The sequence below is a fragment of the Carassius carassius genome, chromosome 41, assembly GCF_963082965.1.
Source record: "Carassius carassius chromosome 41, fCarCar2.1, whole genome shotgun sequence".
Lineage (NCBI taxonomy): Eukaryota > Metazoa > Chordata > Actinopteri > Cypriniformes > Cyprinidae > Carassius > Carassius carassius.
This window is the reverse complement of record NC_081795.1, coordinates 4,787,249-4,805,946: the sequence shown is the minus strand read 5'-3', so window position 1 is coordinate 4,805,946 and position 18,698 is coordinate 4,787,249. Positions and strand designations below refer to the sequence as shown.

At 35.7% G+C, this 18,698-nt stretch overlaps 1 protein-coding gene across 1 annotated transcript; it reads left to right on the top strand.

Moving 5' to 3' along the window:
- Window positions 1–2,041: 2,041 nt before the first annotated feature.
- On the top strand, window positions 2,042–18,203 carry LOC132123177 (zinc finger and BTB domain-containing protein 16-like). Its single transcript, XM_059533738.1, has 5 exons — window positions 2,042–2,160; window positions 5,183–6,175; window positions 10,091–10,191; window positions 16,624–16,797; window positions 17,583–18,203. Exons 2-5 carry the CDS (start codon window positions 5,256–5,258, stop codon window positions 17,810–17,812), a joined length of 1,425 nt encoding a protein of 474 aa, XP_059389721.1. The 5' UTR covers window positions 2,042–2,160; window positions 5,183–5,255; the 3' UTR covers window positions 17,813–18,203.
- Window positions 18,204–18,698: the final 495 nt, after the last annotated feature.

Here is an 18,698-nt window from a genome sequence, read left to right as displayed (position 1 = left end):
AGTTATGTTGCCTGCCACTTTATAAACTCAACCCGGGTGGATTCAGATTGGCTGTTTTTTTGTTTTGTTTTTGTTTTTTTGGTGGGGGGGGGCATTTTGGAAGGGATTTTAACAATGTTGTTCTTCTGTGTCGTTATAGATGTGATGTAAACTTCCCTATTCTCACATAAGATCCATTGTTACAACTTTATCACAATAGTTATTGTTGTTGGTGTGAGAGAAAAGAAAGAAAGAAAAAAAAAACAGTCAAAGCTGGTCGGCTGGTCTTAGCTGTTTTAAAATGAAAGCAGCTGGTTTTAGCTCGTCTCCTGATTAGCTAAAGAAGTGGTCAAACCCCACTAAAACCAGTCTCCAAACCAGCAAACCAGGCTGGAAGACCATAATCTGATGCTCTGTTTATATTTACAAATAAGTCCTTAAGAAAGAAATGTAACTATTTCATTTCCACTAATGAAAACAATTTAACACAAAAGCTGCTGTAAATTAAATAAATCAAGTACATTGAGCATAAGAGCATATTTGTGGTTACTCTCAATGTTAATTCGCGGTACCGGTGATTCAAATATGGCGCGCACGGAAGCCTCGCGAAAAGGTTCTCGTGTCATGTGATCGGTCGCGACGTGGTGCGCTTAAAAATGCAATTTATTATTTTTGTGAGAGCAAAAGCACATACAAAGATTATCAGTCAATATCAACAAAAAATTTAGCAATTATTTTTTATATATACTGTATATATATTGGCCTTTTCAGGTTCTGCAGATATCATTATTCTGACTGTGTCCCCATAACACCATTGGAAAAACGGAGAAGCTCAACGATTACGAGAGAACAGGTCTTTAATTATGTTGATTTAAAGGAAGTGCTACGTTCCATGATACTTTCCATGACAGTTTCCATGACAGTTTGAAGTATCACACATAATAATTTGATAAAGATCTCCAGCCTCCACTGCAGTGAGTGATAAGGTGATTTTAAATAACAATTTGCACACCTTCGCTTTCATTTTCTTCATGGAATTTTTGTTATCTGGTGGGTCGAGTTGCTTATGAACCAGTCCTTTCAATTTACAAAATTTGATTATATCATCAGTATGGGTACAGAGAAATGCATGTGGGAATGGATGTTTGTTCAGAGAGATGAGGAGATGACTCTACAATGTTTTATTTATTTTTGGAGAGGGAGTTTCATTTGAGGCCAGAGTGACAGTTTTACTGGCTGTTTTCCATAACATGATATTTTTGTGAATTTTTATTCTTTTTTATGCAAGTGTGGGCAGTTGCATAAAAAAATGGCACAAAAAAACCATTTGTGCCTTTTAAGGCAAAGGTAGTCTATTAGCAAATAGGAGGAAAGAGTGTTTCCACTATACTGTTCTAGATAAGTTTCGGAGAAGCTTGTTTATCTTGTACTTTTCAATAACACCAATACGTATAAGTGGTTGCTTACTTCACTCCCATGACAAATCTATGTATCTTTACCACTTTAAAGAATTAGATGGGCAACCGAACTTTACACTGAAAAAAAAAAGGTTTGTAGGTTAGGTCTCAGACATTGCTTGAAAATTGTACTTGTAGTTTAATATTACTTGCAGTACATCTTCATTTCCCTGTCATAAATGTCTTAGTATATCAAATCAAATATTAAATGCACAATTTAGGATAATTCAAATTATATTTATTTTGTTTTATCACGGTTTCACTTATGAGTGAACATGTACTGTCATTTTTGTCATGTTCTCAGGTGCTATTTCTAACGTGAGAAACGTATATTATATTCAAGGTTCTCTTATCAAAATGTTTCAAACAAAATTAGTTTTCTTGGAAATCTCTTAATTAATCAACTTTCTGAGCTTTACCAGGTCATGGTTCTGCATCTAGGTATGAGGTTTCAAAGCACAAATAAGTCAACAGCACAGATGCACTTGACTTCTAGAAAAAAATTGTGAAAGAAAGACATCAAAAAAGCAAAAGAAGACCAATCACAGATGTCTGTGGTGCAAAGGGGAGTGGCTGGTTTAAGTTTTGAGGTGGCCTTGCTAGATCTCACCCACATGTAGGCTTCCACTGGTCGATGACACCTCTGGTTGAGGTCGCGATGCATGTTAATGTGTCTCTGTTGAGTCGTTCGCGGCAGGACACAGCCTACACCTTGATCGCATAGGTACGTCTTTGAAGGTTTCTGTCAGTCAGGCTTCTTTTCCATCTTCTAGTGTCATCTTGCTATTTCCTATCTTGTCTGCTGTCTGCCTGCATCTTCTCCTCCCCCATCACCAATTGCAGTGCTTTCTATATCTGGAAAATCATCCTTTGATTACAAAAGCATCGGTGCAAGTGTCTGATTGTGTGTGTTGAGGTCTTTTCTGATTGCAGGCCCGGAGAGGATGTGTCACTGAAGACAGGTTTTCCCCTGTTACTCATGGGCCTCTTTCTCTCGCCGTGTTTCTTTATGTGGGCCTGACCGTTACACTTTTGCAGTTTTCTGAAGTTATCACCTGCATTTGAGTATCTGTTATACAGTCTATAGGTGCCTTCTTCTCTAGTGGATGAGATTTATGTTAATAGCGCTTTTTAGATTGTTGTGAGCAGGGCTAATGGAGGGCTTTTGTTGGGCAGTAGTTTTTACATCTGATGTGCTTTAGTTTTGTACAATGAAGGAAAGGATTCAGTTTGGTTATGGGACAGAGTATAACCTGCGTTTCATATATAGACATTCACAGACCTGCATGGCAGGTAAGTCAATAGCTCATTGCACTATTGCCGAATCTACAGTCATTTTAGTCAAAACTGCATCGCAATTACAACACTTCTTCCTCAGTTTCATTCTTCTTATAGTCATGCTCAAATGAGACTTCAACTGCACCAGGACTTTAAAAGAAGAAGAAGAAAAAAAAGTTATGACTTGGTGAGATATCGTTTGCTGTAATGCTCTTCGTTTGGCGTACTTTAAAACTTTTTCATTTGCATTTAATTTAGCATTGTTAATTGCACTGTTGTCATATGATATTTCTCAATATGATATTAAGGTTTGCATGTATCGCATGTTTTGCAAGGACTAATAATAGCGTATTATTTTCTAAGCATCATTTTCAGTGTAGGCTAGAAGTACAGTAATATGACTCACTTTTATTTATGCCACAATAGACTATTAATATTATAGTATAACACATGACTCATCTAGCTTTTTCAGAAAAAAAAAGGTACACACACACAAGCTAATGCTACAAACAAATGTGCAAAGGAGAAGTAATTTGTTCTGTTGGCAGCCGAGTATATTCAGTTTTAAAGGGACCGTACACCTAAAAATTTATAAATAAAAAAATATATATATGTAGTCATATACTTACACACTCATGTCATTCCAAACAAAATGTCTTATACATTGCACACTCGCACAATGAAAACCAATGTAGTTCAGTATGTTTGGACACCACACACCTGTTTTGTTAAATGCCATTCAATATTAACATTTGAGTTGTTTCAGTTGTTTTGTTCATGCTTTGCGGGGTGTGTGTGTGTGCGATGCGTGTGTGTGTCTCACTTTTAAGCAGTTCAGCATCAATTCTAGTAATTAGAACATTGAGCATCGTCATCTCAGTAAAGTGTGTTCCGTCACCATTGCGTCCACGCTGAGGGGGAGTGATCGTGTCAGCATAGTGTTTTGCAGGCATTCGATGATCTTCGACTTTCTTGTTCACGCATTTGTCAGATCGACAATATAGCGTTGAGTGAGATATGTGCGTCTCAAATCTTTTACATCTCATTACTGTCCAAAGACGGCCATCTCTTATTCCAGGATGGTCATGTTTCTTATATAAAGTGTCATTATGTGCATGCATTACAAGATCGAGTATCAAAACCATCCCCCGTTGCCCCAGTCCGCACCCCACACACTGTCTGCATCGCTTTCTGCGCAATTGTGAGGAATTAGAATGCAGCTGACATGTACTGTAATCAAATGCTTCACCAGACACCACATCACACTGCTACTACAGTAGATGCGTATCTAAACCGACCTACTGTATGTCTTTGATACTATTGTTGTTGATCAAACAAACTTGAACTCTTACGAGTCTCAGCATACCGGCATTAGTCAGAGTTTCACATTCTGAAGAGGTCTGTGGCTTCATCACAAAAGCTTAACAACTAAATTTCAAAGGTGATGCAAAATGTGAAAGGTCCTTTGACAATGCCAGACATGTCCGCCTCCGTGTTGTGCCATACATAAAAAATGCAATTCCAGTTCATGGTTGAATGTTTTGTGAGATAGAAATGATTAAACATTGCTTAGAGTTTCATTTTGTGAATTAGATTGTCTGTCTGATGTATGAAAGTAGGTTAGAGGTGTTGTGACGCTGATGATTTCAGGAAAAAACCCTATTTGGTTCTTCTGAATATGTCTTTCGCAATCTCTGAAATTAAGTCAAATGGCCTATATTGCTAAGTGTATTTACGTCTTCAGGCTTATCTATGTTTCACTCTTTTTTTCAGTATTTCCGTCTGAAAGCCATTATGCTCTTTTTAAAACAGCTGAATGATGAAATGTTCGATCAGTCCTCAGATGCAAGTATAAAAAATAGAAGTCTGCTTTAGATTGATCATCTTATTCATGACTGTTGGATACCTCAACATATGTGCCATCTAATGAGCGGACAAGAATAGTTTGAGTTTGGGAACTTTATTTGGACTATTAATGATCTTTTTTTTTTTTTTAGATACCCAAACAATATCCAGATACATACAGAAATTGAAGAATTAATAAACAAGTGCCAATTAACCTGTCAATAAATAAGTAAATAAAAAATCATTCATTAATCAGAGAGGGGTATTATAGTTAAAAAAAAAAAAATAACATTAATTTGGCAGTATATATTAGTGTTTTTTCAGTATATATTGAGTATATAATATATAATATTCAATAGTATAACATTACCGTTGGGCGGGGGTGTATGTGATACATGTGTGATATATATTAGTGTTTTGATTTTTTTTATAACAAAGCATATTACACAAAAATGTGTCATTTACATAATCCAGTTATTTTCATATTTTATAATTTCCTGGGAGATTACTTTAAGATTCTTAGATCAGAGTAGTTTATATCTCTCTCCATTTTCTTTCAGATCAACTATTATTCCTCACTGTCCAATGACAAACTTACCCTCTGTTTTTTTCCCCGTCTAAAGGCTGACATGAGATTTCTCATCTCGACATCAAACCCGATCATCTCACTTCAGCTGCACCTTTCGCTCTTTGAAGATGATCCGCATTCATAACCCTCACCACGTGCCATTTCTGCATCAGACGGAGCAGCTCCGTCAGGCAGGAACCCTCTGTGACACACTTGTCATTGTGGAGAGCCTTACATTTAAAGCCCATGCTCTGATACTAGTGTTGGCAAGCAAATGGCTGAAGCGTCAGTTAACAAACCAGCACGGCTCAGGTCAAAAGTACTGCTGCATCATAGACAGAGTCTCTTCTCACACCTTCAAGCAAATCCTGGACTATGTGTACAGCGAATCGCTGGAGGTGCCCGAAGATGATCTCGAGGAGCTGCTGAGGGGTGCCAGGTACCTTGAGGTGGAGTCTTTGGTAGAACAATGTCAAGCACATCTTAGAGATCCAGATTCAACTAGGACATACACAAAAGTAGCAAATACACTCCGAGATGACGAAGCACAGAAGGACACCGAGCTGTCTAAAAGAAGCCACAATTCGGATGAAGACCACCTTGATTGTTCTTCAGAAGAAGAACGTTCTTCCACCAAGAGGTCGGTGCACGATGCACATAAGAAGAGCTGTTCTCCCGTGTCTCCTCTGCCTCCCATGTTCTCCAGAGAGACCATCATCTCCTCCAGAGCTCAGTCTCCCACCCCTCGCCTCTGCTGGCCGCCGGTCAGCTCGTCTAGAGGCATGATGTTAAACTGTAGAGAAATAATGGCCTTTCACTCCCTTCGAGGGTATCCCTACCCCACACCCATGTACCCCATCCTCCACCACTCGCTCCAGCCACAGGTCTCCTCCTCACTTATGGGTTACACAGGGTTGCTTCAGCCCTATCACCCTCTCATACACCCTCCTCCGTTGACTCCAGACAATCCCTTCATTCCTGGTCTGAAAGGAAAGACCACCTCTATCAGCACAGCTTTAACAGGGTCCATGTCAGATGATCAAGAGAGGTAAGAAATGACACACAGATGACACTTTCAATGTATGAATGTTATTGGATTAGATCATTTATCAAACAATGTGGAGTTGCTTACAAAGACAGACAGCACAAGCAGAATTTATAAGGATTTTTCTAAATGTTTTTTGGAATTTAAATTATAAAATGTTCAAAGCACCTCACATCTAATGTAATGATATTCATACTTATCATTACTATCATACTTATCATCTTATAAAGAGATAGTTCACCCAAAAATAAAAATGATCTTATTTTTGTTTTAAACTTGCATTTATGTTTATTTATTTTTAATAATTATATATATTTTTTGGTGGAACATTTTGAGAAATGTCTCCTTGTATCTTTTTTTTTTTTTGTATGTTCATAAAATAGAAATAAGTTGTAACCAAAACTGTTTAGTGAATATCCTTCAAAATATCTTCTGCAGAAGAAAGAAAGTAATTCAGGTTTGTAACAACATGAAGGTGAATAAATAATAATTTTAAAAAAGAAAGTTAAAGCCATTTAAGTGTTCAAATACTTGTTCAGCCCTCGGAATTAACTTTAAACAATGAATGTTCAATAACGAAATTATATATTTTTTAAACATAGAGCTTCAGAAGCCACCTGAGTGTTGCCAGCATGATGAAAGATTTTTTATTTTTTTTTATATTTTCAACAGGAAACCACATTATAGTCAGCTAATTTCAGTGGAACACCATTAGCCTGTTACACTTGTTTTTCACCAATCCAACAACACATTTACAGTCTTAACCTAGAGCAAACACCGCAAAATCTGACCTTACTTTCATTTTTTTCTGCCTTTGCATCAGTTAACATCACCTCTCATTAAATATTAACATATTTAATATTTTAAATATTTCAATATTTAAAATAGCCAAAAAAGGAATAGCTACTACTAAAGAAGTGAGTAAGTTTTTGTTTTATTTATTAGATTTAAAAAAAACTTTTTCCAACTTTTGGTGTTGTCTGTACAGACCAATATAGTGTGGCTTGATTTATTTTAATTATTTGTGACGCTGCACCACAAAGCCAGTCATAAGGGTCAATTTTTCGACATTTTTCTATATTTGAATATCTGGAATCTGAAGGTTCAAAAAAAGAAAAATCTAAATAATGAGAAAATTGCCTTTAAAGATGTCCAAATGAAGTTCTTAGCCATGTATATTACTAATCAAAAATTAAGTTTTGATATATTTACAGAATGAAATATACTAAATATCTGGTAGCACTTTATTTTACAGTCCTGTTCCTCATGTGTAGGCCTATACTACTCATACTCATGTGCGTACTTATTATAGTTATTACAATAATGTATTATGTAATAAGTTACTAACCCCAAACCTACTCCCAAACCTAACCCTACATGTACAGTAATTACCTTGTATTACCAGAGCTTTCTTAGATAAATACACTGTAAGTACACTATAAGTACATGTAAGTACACGTACTGAAAATAATAAAGTGCAACCAAATATCTTCATGAAACATGATCTTTACTTAATATCCTAATGATTTTTGGCATTAAAATAAAAATCTTTAATTTTGCCCAATACAATGTATATTTCGCTATTGCTACAAATATAGCCCAGCAACTTAAGACAAAAAAAAAAAACCTTGCGATTGCTTGAAATTGACTTTTATCCGGATTTTAATTAAAAAATATATATATATTTTCCCTAAAAATATTTGACTCCAATAAACTATTTTTTGTGTTTACACTGTAGTGCCAAGCAAGTACGCAAGATACTCATTCTTAATTTTTTTTTATTTCACCATTATTTTACTTTCCATTATTTAAATAGTAGTAAATTCTCAAAAGCTTTTTAAACAGTATTGAAGTTCACATGTGCACTGAAAAATCAGACAATTTTTCCTTCACTATCCGCTCCAACTCATCCAAAGTAATTAAACAAAGTAAATTAAATACACAAGCATTATATTTATCTACAACACTATTTTATAACATGTTGTTTTTAAGTTGAGAAGCAAATTCAGTCAAGTGTGTCAAACTTTTGATGGGTAGCATATATGCTTGCATATGTATTCATAAGTGTGTGTGTGTGTGTCTATGAATGTAAATTAGCTAATACCCTTCTTATTCTGTACTTTCCAACAGACACATTTTCCCCAACCAGCCCCCTTTTCCACCTACAACAGTTATCTTTCTACAGGCTCCATTAAAACCAGGGAAACTAATAACAGCCTGTGGTTCCATTGCAGTGGAATAACAGTATTTACGCAATGAAGACGAATATGTTAGAGTTGCAATGGGTTAAGAATAATAAATATTTTAATTTAAGTGTAATTTTAAATGTATCATTTATATAGATGTGCTTTGGCTCACAAAGAACCGTAAGTTACTCATTTAAGTCATTCGAGTGTTTGTTTTTTGGTGCTTTAATTTTAAGTGTTTGAGCCAGTCTAAAGGCACAGAAGCACCATGTTAAATATATACTGGATATGTTGGTGGAGTGTTTTGGAACATAACACTTACTATCAAGCCTGAAACTGAGGGGAGCTCCCCATTTGTCCCCAACTTTACAAACAGTAAATATGAAAGTCAGTCATCTCCACCCTCGGAGCAGGATGTTCTATTTCGGTCTCATTTTTAGCCAAAGTCTGTTCCACTCCCTAATTTGCCACACACACAAACAGGTGCCCCATTCAGACAGAGATCTTGATGCTCCTTTTGCTCAATGTATGGTGAAATGAAACATCTGAGAGCAGATGCAGTATTTCTGAAGCTAAGCACGCATAGGGAAACAGTACAAGCCACACACACACCATTTTAGACTCAAATATATCATACTTTGTGGTTAAACATCCCAAATAATGTAAAATGTATAAAAGCCCATCAGAGTAATGTAATACATTTGGGAGAACATATTATTTCTATTTTGATTCTAAATACTTGAATCGCATAAAATCGGATGAGCTTTCCTGCACACTGTAGATGCGCTGCAGGTTGCTTGACTCCGGCAGAGGAAACCATTGTCTGCTTGCTTTGTTTCCTGCTACCTGAGAACAAAACCTTTGTTCCTACTGTTTTTAGTCATAAAACGAAGTGATGGAAGTCTAATTTTTATTTTTTTTATGATTTGCTAAAATAGATTTGACCAGTTCGAATGGCAGTTTGTCGCCTCATGTCTACATGCGTTGGGCTACGGAGCGTGTGCGCTGTATGTCGATGTTTGTCCGTATATTTTTTCTTCACACACCTAACACCTACTTATTTCTCAGTATTTTTTCATTCTGAAACATCAGGTACATCCTGGGATCCTTTTTAAAGCTTTTAAGAAGTTCATACAGACATCTGTAGAATGCTTTTCCTTCACAACAGTCCAAAAATAGATTAAAAAGATAATTTTGTGTAGAAAGTCATATCTAGGGATGTGTGCATTCATCTACATACATCTGATCTACTAGTTTAAATAATGTAAGCTGAAGCGTGTGTGTGTGTGTGTGTGTGTGTGTGTGTGTGTGTGTATATATATATACAAGTGTCAAGTGTCAAGTGTCTTTTACAAAACTTAAATGATAGCGTCCTTTCTTCTAAATAAAGCCGCAAATATGATAACACATTGGTGGTAATCAGCAGTAAGACCTGAAAGCATCAGGTTTCTCACTTCACATTGACCTTTACCTGCTTTTCTGAATTAGCTGTGGTCTAGCAAACACACTAGAGTGTGGAAATGCAGCTCTTGAAGTGCAACTGAACCTGCAGGTGTTAACTGACCAGATCAACAAGTGGTTTAAAAAAAACAGTAGCGGAAAAGGCAGTGACTAAGTTTGAAGATATTTGTCGATGATGAATAAAGTCCTAAAAGCAATCGTCTATGCTAGATACACATTGGAAAATATGGACATCTTTGAATGAGCATTAATGTGACGACATTTTCCACAGGAAGCCAAAGGTTCAAGAGGAGAGGGAGATATGCTGCAGACACTGCGGTAAACCAGCTCTGGAAAACCCCTGGAGGCCAACGCCTGGGTCATCAACCTCAGGTAATATGTTGTACAAATACACAAAAATGAGTCTAGACACTCTTTATCTGCCCAGAATGAAGAAGGCATATAGTCATACAGAAGCTTGCAGAAACAAACGAAATCCACGGCAGTAAGCTGCAGATTTTGTCCGGGATGCATCTACTTTTTACGTAGATCAGAGGAATGGATGCACACAACAGGATGTAAATGCTGTGTATCTCTCAAAGAGCTGAAAGATGGTGGCTGTGGCCTCTCTTCCGCTTGCAGTAGTAAAAGAAAGGATAGTAGACAGTGAAAAGTAGCTAGATTTATTCATGCATCTGTAAAATTGAAGTATCATATGAGTTTGATTCTTTTGAAATCTTTCCGAAACAATACCAAGCCAGAATTTCCCATTAAAATGTTTTTTGTACATTTATTTTTACACAGTACACTTATATATTTAGCAGATGCCTTTATCTAAAATGACTTACAATAGAGTAAAAAAAGCAATTGTTTCCAAAGCTAATGATATTAATTTACAACTCCATGTTTACCAGGAAACTAGCCTAGGCCAGACTGACTAAATTCTTTAAATTAATTCATTTAAATTATTTTTAAATCACTTTCTTGATTTTTATTTTTAAGTTTTATTCTTATTTAAATTTTTTAATGCAATTCTTTTTTTTTATCCACATTTTGACTCCCATGGAATGCATGACTTTTTAAAATATATACTTTCAGTGCAGTTTAAAGTTGCTTTTAAATAATTCATAAATAAATGCTAGCACCTTAATGACTAAAATGTGAATGTCATTGCCACTTCTGATAATGTTTTTAATTCAAATGCACTGATTTGCATGGCACTACAGGCTCACTTTTCAAACTGATGTAGTTTTCAGCATTAAACATATTCAGATCTTCCTGATTGTCAAACATTAATGCAATGAACTATATAACTGTGGATATTCTTCTAGCGCATCCGTGTGAACCTGAAGGAAATGACTTCATACTTCAGATTAAAAAAAACACACACTGACACCCGTTAACGAAAGTAAAGTTAGTTCTGAGAAATGCTCCTGCAGCACAGATGCCGACTAACAAAAACATTTGCGTACTGTAAGTTCCTTGACTGTCCAAAAACACTTTAGGGGTTACTGTGTAGTTCAAATGGTGGTTGTGCTTTGTCCTGGTTTGCATATAGTTCTCAGGACACAAAGGCAGAAGCAATTGACCCCTTACCTTCTAAACTGGGGTGTAAAGCTGTGTGCAAGAGAGTGCTGTGTGGCTTTTGAATCGTGGTGCATCAGCACAGTCCTGCGGTCGATCAGCTCTGTGCTTCATGGTGGTTTGTATACAGTACCAAAAGAGAAGTGTTGGCTTGTTCCTCTTTCATCCAAATTGGAGCACTTTTTATGTGTGCTCGAGCTTATACACTCCTGAACATACTGGGGTGAGAATGATAGTAACACATTTTTATGAGATGTTTATCTTTAAGAGACTATGTAACTTACACTATATGTGGTATATTACATGTGTGGGTAGTTTTAGTTTAAAATAAATATAAATGTATCTTTTTGCAATTAGAGGAATACATCACGCAAAGATTGGCTTTGCGTGAAAATTGGGTGAAAATACTGAAAGTACTCACCCTCAGGCCATCCCAGATGCAGATGAGTTTGTTTCTTCATCGGAACAGCCTGAGAAATTTTGCATTACTTCACTTGCTCACCAACAGATCCTCTGCAGTGAATGGGTGCCGTCAGAATGAAAGTCCAAACAGCTGAGAAAAACATCACAATCCACAAGTAATCCACGTCTCCAGTCCATCAATAAATGTCTTGTGACGCCAAAAGCTGTTCATTTGTATGAAACAAATCCATCAAGCATTTTTAACTTTAAAGCCATTGCTAAAATACAAATTCTTTATCATAATAAATATCATAATATAAACGTCAGAATCAGGAGAGAGATATGCACAGATCAAGCACCGTTAATAAGTGAAAACAGTCCAAAACAGTTTTAAACAAACATTTAATTTTTTTGCTTTGATGTGAAAGGATAACAGGGAATGGGCTGTTTGGACTTTCATTCTGACGGCACCCTTTTTTTTTTTTTTAAGTATGCATATTTCATTTAGTCTCCAGTGTCGTATGATGTAGTTTTAGAAGTATAGCATGCCAACAATATTAGATTAAATTAAGATTCAATTCTGAAAAATAAGATGTATATTTTCTTCGTCTTTAATGAAAATGTTTGTCACAATCTAAAAATGTGGCGGCATATGACTCATTCAACCTGACAACATTAGGTTGCACCAACTAAAGTCACTTTTTGCAGGTTAACATGAACAGTTTTCACTTTTTACAGATAGTCCAGATAGATTTTGGATTTATAAAAATGCATCTAACAACATGAACCCTCAGTTTTAAGAATGCTCAATGTCATCTTTTCGAACAGCAATGTTGTGCTGTAAAGGTGCAGGTTTCTGCAGCAGTTTTATGTTACTGTGCTGCATCCTGAGTTAGTGTGAGTGAGAGCGAGAGCGAGAGAGAGAGAGAGAGAGAGAGAGAGAGAGAGCGAGCGAGAGCGAGAGAGAGAGTGAGAGCGAGAGCGAGAGAGAGAGAGAGAGAGAGAGATTGTGTGTGTGGGTGGTATATGGGAGTTTATATATGTGTGAATACACACTTGGGCACATATGTTTGCTTTGGTTTCACATGACTTTCACATTTGCTTTTGTTTCAGCGAGCTCTGAAGTATAAGCTTACACAACCGTGCAAGTGTCCATATGATTATCACAAGATCTGTCTTCACGAATATATAGGCAGAAAGTGCTAACCATGCTTTTTCTTCACATTTAAGCTGTACAGGAGAGGATGTGGTGTGTATGTATGAGTGTGTGTGTGTGTGTGGACAGGGAGAGCTATAAACTAGGCTGCACACCAAGAGAGAGTTGCCACAGGATGTGTTTATCTAAAATTGGGCCCCTCGGTTGCGCACTACCAAAGCTCAGATGTCACTTTATTTTGGACCATAAATCACTTTTAATCCCCCTTTACAGATGACTGAAAAATAAACATTTGATTGCTTTATTTTAACAGAACTGGATATTTACCAGCAAACAACAATGGTTTTATGATGTGAATGAAAAACAAAAATTCATGAAATGTACAAAAGCCCTAAAAGTCCATATATATATATATATATATATATATATATATATATATTAGGGCTGAAACGATTCCTCGAGTAGCTCGATTACAAAAAATGATCGAGGCAATTTCCTCTGCCTTGAAACCTCTTTTAATTTATTTAAAATCTCACGTCAGGTTCTTTCGCAATGATTTCTTTTAATGTGACTACGTGTTTACGTCACCCACAAAGCGGAAGAAGACACAAGCGCTGCGTCCGACATCGAGGAGTCAGCAGTGTTTTCATCTGAGGGTGCGGGCAAGCGTAAAGAGAACGTCGTGGCATGTGTCCTTGCAAGATAGAGCTGGCATACCACAACTAGGGCCCTATGATTTCCGCGATGCAGAAAACGCGGAGGGAATCGCGGAATCCAGTCATAAAAACAGAATTTACAGTTTAACGCGGAATAGCACGGAATTTGCCAAATTTTGAATGAATTAATCAAAAATAGGTCATTGCACTTACATCAAATCACGATATGGACTAATATCTGTAAATATTAAGCCGGAACAGTCTATTTAAATATAAATCCTGCATGTTCTGCGTGTCTCTGTTAATGAATGGAGCAGAAGCGCGTCTTCCTTTCTCACACACTGAAGCATGCGTGACGCTCCGGTGATTTCAGCGTCTGCTGTCTCACTAAATAAGGACATAAACACAAGAACAACATCTCCAGAACTGCTCTGAGAGTCACTTCATGAGCATTTGACCATTTGATTTGAGTAAAACTAGCGTCACATCACATACATAGAACTAAAATAAAATCAAAATAAAAGTCCGGTTAAAGACTATTGTTCAGCAGAATGTATAGAGCCTACTACTACTAAAATCAAAAATTATTTTTTTTAAGGTTTAATCACACAACATTTCTTCCATGTTTTATTTTTAATATTAAATCCCCTTTGTTTACCAAAAAGTTAAGTTAATTTTCAATAATTAAAAGATAAATTAAATTAATGTTTTATGTGTTTTGTTTAATGTGCTTCTCAGAAAATGCTTTATTTAAAACCCCAACTGAATAGCACTTAAATTCACTTAATTCTTCTGTCAACTTTATTGTCATTGTTCACAGTACAGACAGAGAAACAATGGTTAATAATTAAATGTTTATTTTTGATGTATGCATTGCGTTCTATGCATTTAAAAAATATAAATATTTTTTTTTCTAAAAAAGGAAACTTAACTGTTAATTTTAAGAGACACATGACTCTTATTTTCTCTTGCATAATATTGCACTTTAATTAAGCAAAAAGACATTTTATCTGATTACTCGATTAATCGATGGAATTTTTGGTAGAATACTCGATTACTAAAATATTCGATAGCTACAGCCCTAATATATATATAATTTCAACTTTAGCTTTATTTTTGCAAATAAATGCACAGACACTATTTAACTGAACAGAGATGACATAACTGAATTCAATGATGAACTGCCTTTAACTATCATTTTGCATTATTGACACACTGTTTTCCTAATGAATGTTGATCAGTTGCTTTGACGCAATGTATTTTGTTTAAAGCGCTATATAAATAAAGGTGACTTTGACTTTGACTTTTGGGGGTTTTTTACTGTAAGAGAGTTGTGCAAAACTTCTAATGCCAGATGCAAACCATTTAATCAGTGCATCATGCGTCATGCACTCCTCCACACTGGCTGAAAACGACCACGATATGTTTAGATATGTCTTCAATGATAAAGATGTGGTCTCCTTCCCAAGTCAGTTGAGAGTGGTCAAAATGAAAATTAATTTTGTATAAAAAAAGAAAAAAGGATAAAATTCAGATTTCATTGCATTCATTGAAACACAAGTTATAGCAATTATAGAAATTATAGCAAAATTAAGTAAACAATAATTAAATATTGTATTAAATAAAAAATGCTAAATATATGCCCCTTTAGTGCTATCAGACTTTGGTTTTATATATTCTAATATAAAAAAAAAATCTTCAGTGCATTTTTGTGGTTTCTGTAATAAGCTAAATTATATTGATCCTGTTATTTAACACATTAACTGACATTAATAATGAGCAATACATAACTATTAATCTTTGTTAATGTAAGTTAATATTAAAACTGTTCATTGTAAGTCTACGGTTCACTATATATAAATAGATACTTTTGATTTAATGTATTAGTAAATGTTCAAATTAAGTATTTTTCATTGTTAGTTCTTGTTAATTAATGAAGTTAACTTATGTTAACAAATGGACCCATATTGAAAAGAGGTATCCTTAATTTTAATATTAATAATTAGATAACACCATAAGTCTCCTTTCACTTTCACACGTGGTTAACTGGTGTTTTAACGAATGGAACAATTGTCACCAGCAGCGCGTTAGACAACACTCAGACAAATTTAAACACATTTGAGTAGACATGAGGGGCCAAAGAGCTGACCAGTATCACACCTAAAATAACCCTGCGTTCTTGTGAAGCGCTGCTTCTGTTTAGGACTGAGGCTCGGTAACCATAATGATGTGTTGAGAGTTTTAGTTGAAAGGTCACTATTTCTGTCACTGGTTCATTGCATGAGATACCATTCAAGGTTATTTGAGATGCTCAAAAAGCATGCATAACTCTGAATTGGAAACGTAGGTAAGTGCTAAGATGATTTGAAAAATTAATCTGTAAATTTTTTAACAAAAATGAATAGTGCTCCAAAAAAAATTGAAATTTCCTCACCCTCAGGTCATCCAAGACATAGATGAGTTTGTTTCTTCATCTGAACAGATTTGGAGAAATTTAACATCACATCACTTGCTCACCAAAGGATGCTCTGCAGTGAATGGGTGCCGTCAGAATGAGAGCCAAACAGCTGATAAAAATAAATAAATAAAATCACAATAATCCACAAAGACTTCAGTCCATTTCGTGAAGCGAAAAGCTGCATTTTTATGATAAACAAATTCTTCATAAAGACGACATAAAATACACATCCTCTATAAATATATTGCTAATAAAGGTGTCTCGTCTGAAGTGCAAACAGTCCTAAATTAACCAATAAGATAGAGATTTTTGATGTGAGAGGACAAATCGGAATTGACTTTTTCACTGAAGTTTTCCCATTTTTCCGTTTTGGGGGAACTATTCCTTTTAAGGAGGAAGTAAAAAGATAAATAGACTCTGAAAATTATATTTATAGTGAGCCACATTTGGCTGTATGAGGTTTTATTTTGAAATGAAACTGCATTAGAAAGATCCAGTGATAACAGAGAACGGTTCTGTTTATAGTCCACCAGTTTTTCACTTACTGTTCTCTCATCATCTGTTGGCAGGTTCGAGAGAGATGGCGCTCAGGTGTAAGTTCTGCGGCCGAGGTGGACGGGATAGGCGATCTCTGCGCTCACTCAGGAGGGGTGTCGGAGGAGAGAAGCCTTACCAGTGCAAACAGTGTAGCAAGAGGTTCAGCCTTAAACACCAGCTGGACACACATTACCGGGTCCACACAGGTACAACTGGCCTTTAAACCTAAGGGTCACTTTCCTCCAGTGTTCAGGCCTGGAAGTTTCTAGTGATCATGAAGACCTGTGTTTAATCATTGCTGGTACTGAACTCTGCTGAAAAGTGGCTCTAAAGGAGCAGGATCAGATAACATTCATTTAAATAAAGATTTCACTTTCTGAGAAACTGAACGTGGCATTTCACTGTATCAAGATTAGATCTGTAATCTAAATTAGTGGTATTTTAGTATCACTGACATACTATTGCACTTATTTATTTTTTTATTAGTTTTTATTAAGCTTTAATTTTGCTTTTCAAATTGTGGTTGCAGTTATAGAATTTTTTTTCATTTAATTACTAATTGTTTTTTTATGTTATAGCTTGTATATACTTTTTTATAGATGATTTAGTACATTAAATTGATAATAAACTAAATAATAATGACAAGTGTTGCTTCGGCAACTAGCTGAAATAAAATGATTTTTTTATGTTTTTTTTTTTAAGTTTTAGTTTAAAACAAGTCCATCACATATAACATCAAGTCTATATTTTATTAAACGTGATCTCAGTGACTTAAAAATATCAACATAGTGCTTTAGCTGCCAAGGAAACATTTCTCATTTTTTAAAGTTTCTTTTGTTTAATATTTATATTTTATTTCATCTGTATTCCCATTTCCAATTTTTAATAGTTTTAGTTAACAATAACAACACTGACTACAAAACTGATTAGGGATTCTGGGAAATCATGTTAAAATCTTCAGCTCAGTTCTCTCTCCTCGTCTCTCTTCCAGGTGAAAAACCATTCGAGTGTCGGCTGTGTGGCCAGCGTTCACGTGACTATTCGGCGATGATCAAGCACCTGCGTACTCACGGTGGTGCCACTCCCTACCAGTGCACCCTGTGTCTGGAGTTCTGTAGCAGCCTGGCAGCCATGCAGAAACACCTGAAGAACCACCCCACGCAGGACTTCCCTCCAGACTGGAGCCTGAGCAGCACGTACCTGTACAACTGCCACACCTGAGGCCTGGGGGATAAAACATGTAGATATGGAAGGTTCAATACGGTTTTGTTATTTTTAATACATTAATGAATTATTTTGAAGCCATTATGCAAATATGATAATATATTTGATATACATACAAAGGTCATTTATGCCAGCTGATTTTGGTTTTCTTTGAAGAACGACTAGATGGGTGAACATTTCACTCAGTACTTAAGATGGAGTAGATTGTAATTTGCCAATGCTTATAATTTTCTTTTGAAATATCATCACAACAGCATGCAAAATATGTGTTTGTTTTTATTTATTGAGCTGGTCAAATCTGTACCATTTATCTAAGCACACTCACTATGTGATCTATTTACGCACTGTATACAATCTTTTAATAAAAGCATTATAATTAAAACAGTAAGAGTTTGTCGGTGGCTGTTTTAATGCAGAAGAAGAGCAGCATACAGAACAGCAAGCAGCTTCAGGTCTGGAAGTATGTGTCAGTATATACTGAATAAATTGATTAATTAATTGTTTTAGCTTTAAGCACTTAAGACCATTTGTGTACAGTGATAAACTAGACGCAAATAAAATATTTCTGTCTTCATTTACAACAATCACGACAGAAGTTACTATGTAGCGTAAAGTAACAATAAGACAGAATAGACATATTTTGAATGGCCATCAATGGTGAAAGGGGCCTAATGGTGTAGTCTCTGCATCTACCAGCAGGAGATGCCAAGCAGGTCAAATAACACATGAAAAAAAAAGTCATCGTCGTTAGTTTTCTCAAATCTGGCAAAACCTGGTCGTGTGGTTGCAGTTATGATTTGGGAAGGATATACCCTGCGGTTGAATGTGTGACGCAACCAGATGCTTCTTAGCTTACTGCAACTCTAGGCTACATCAAGAATAC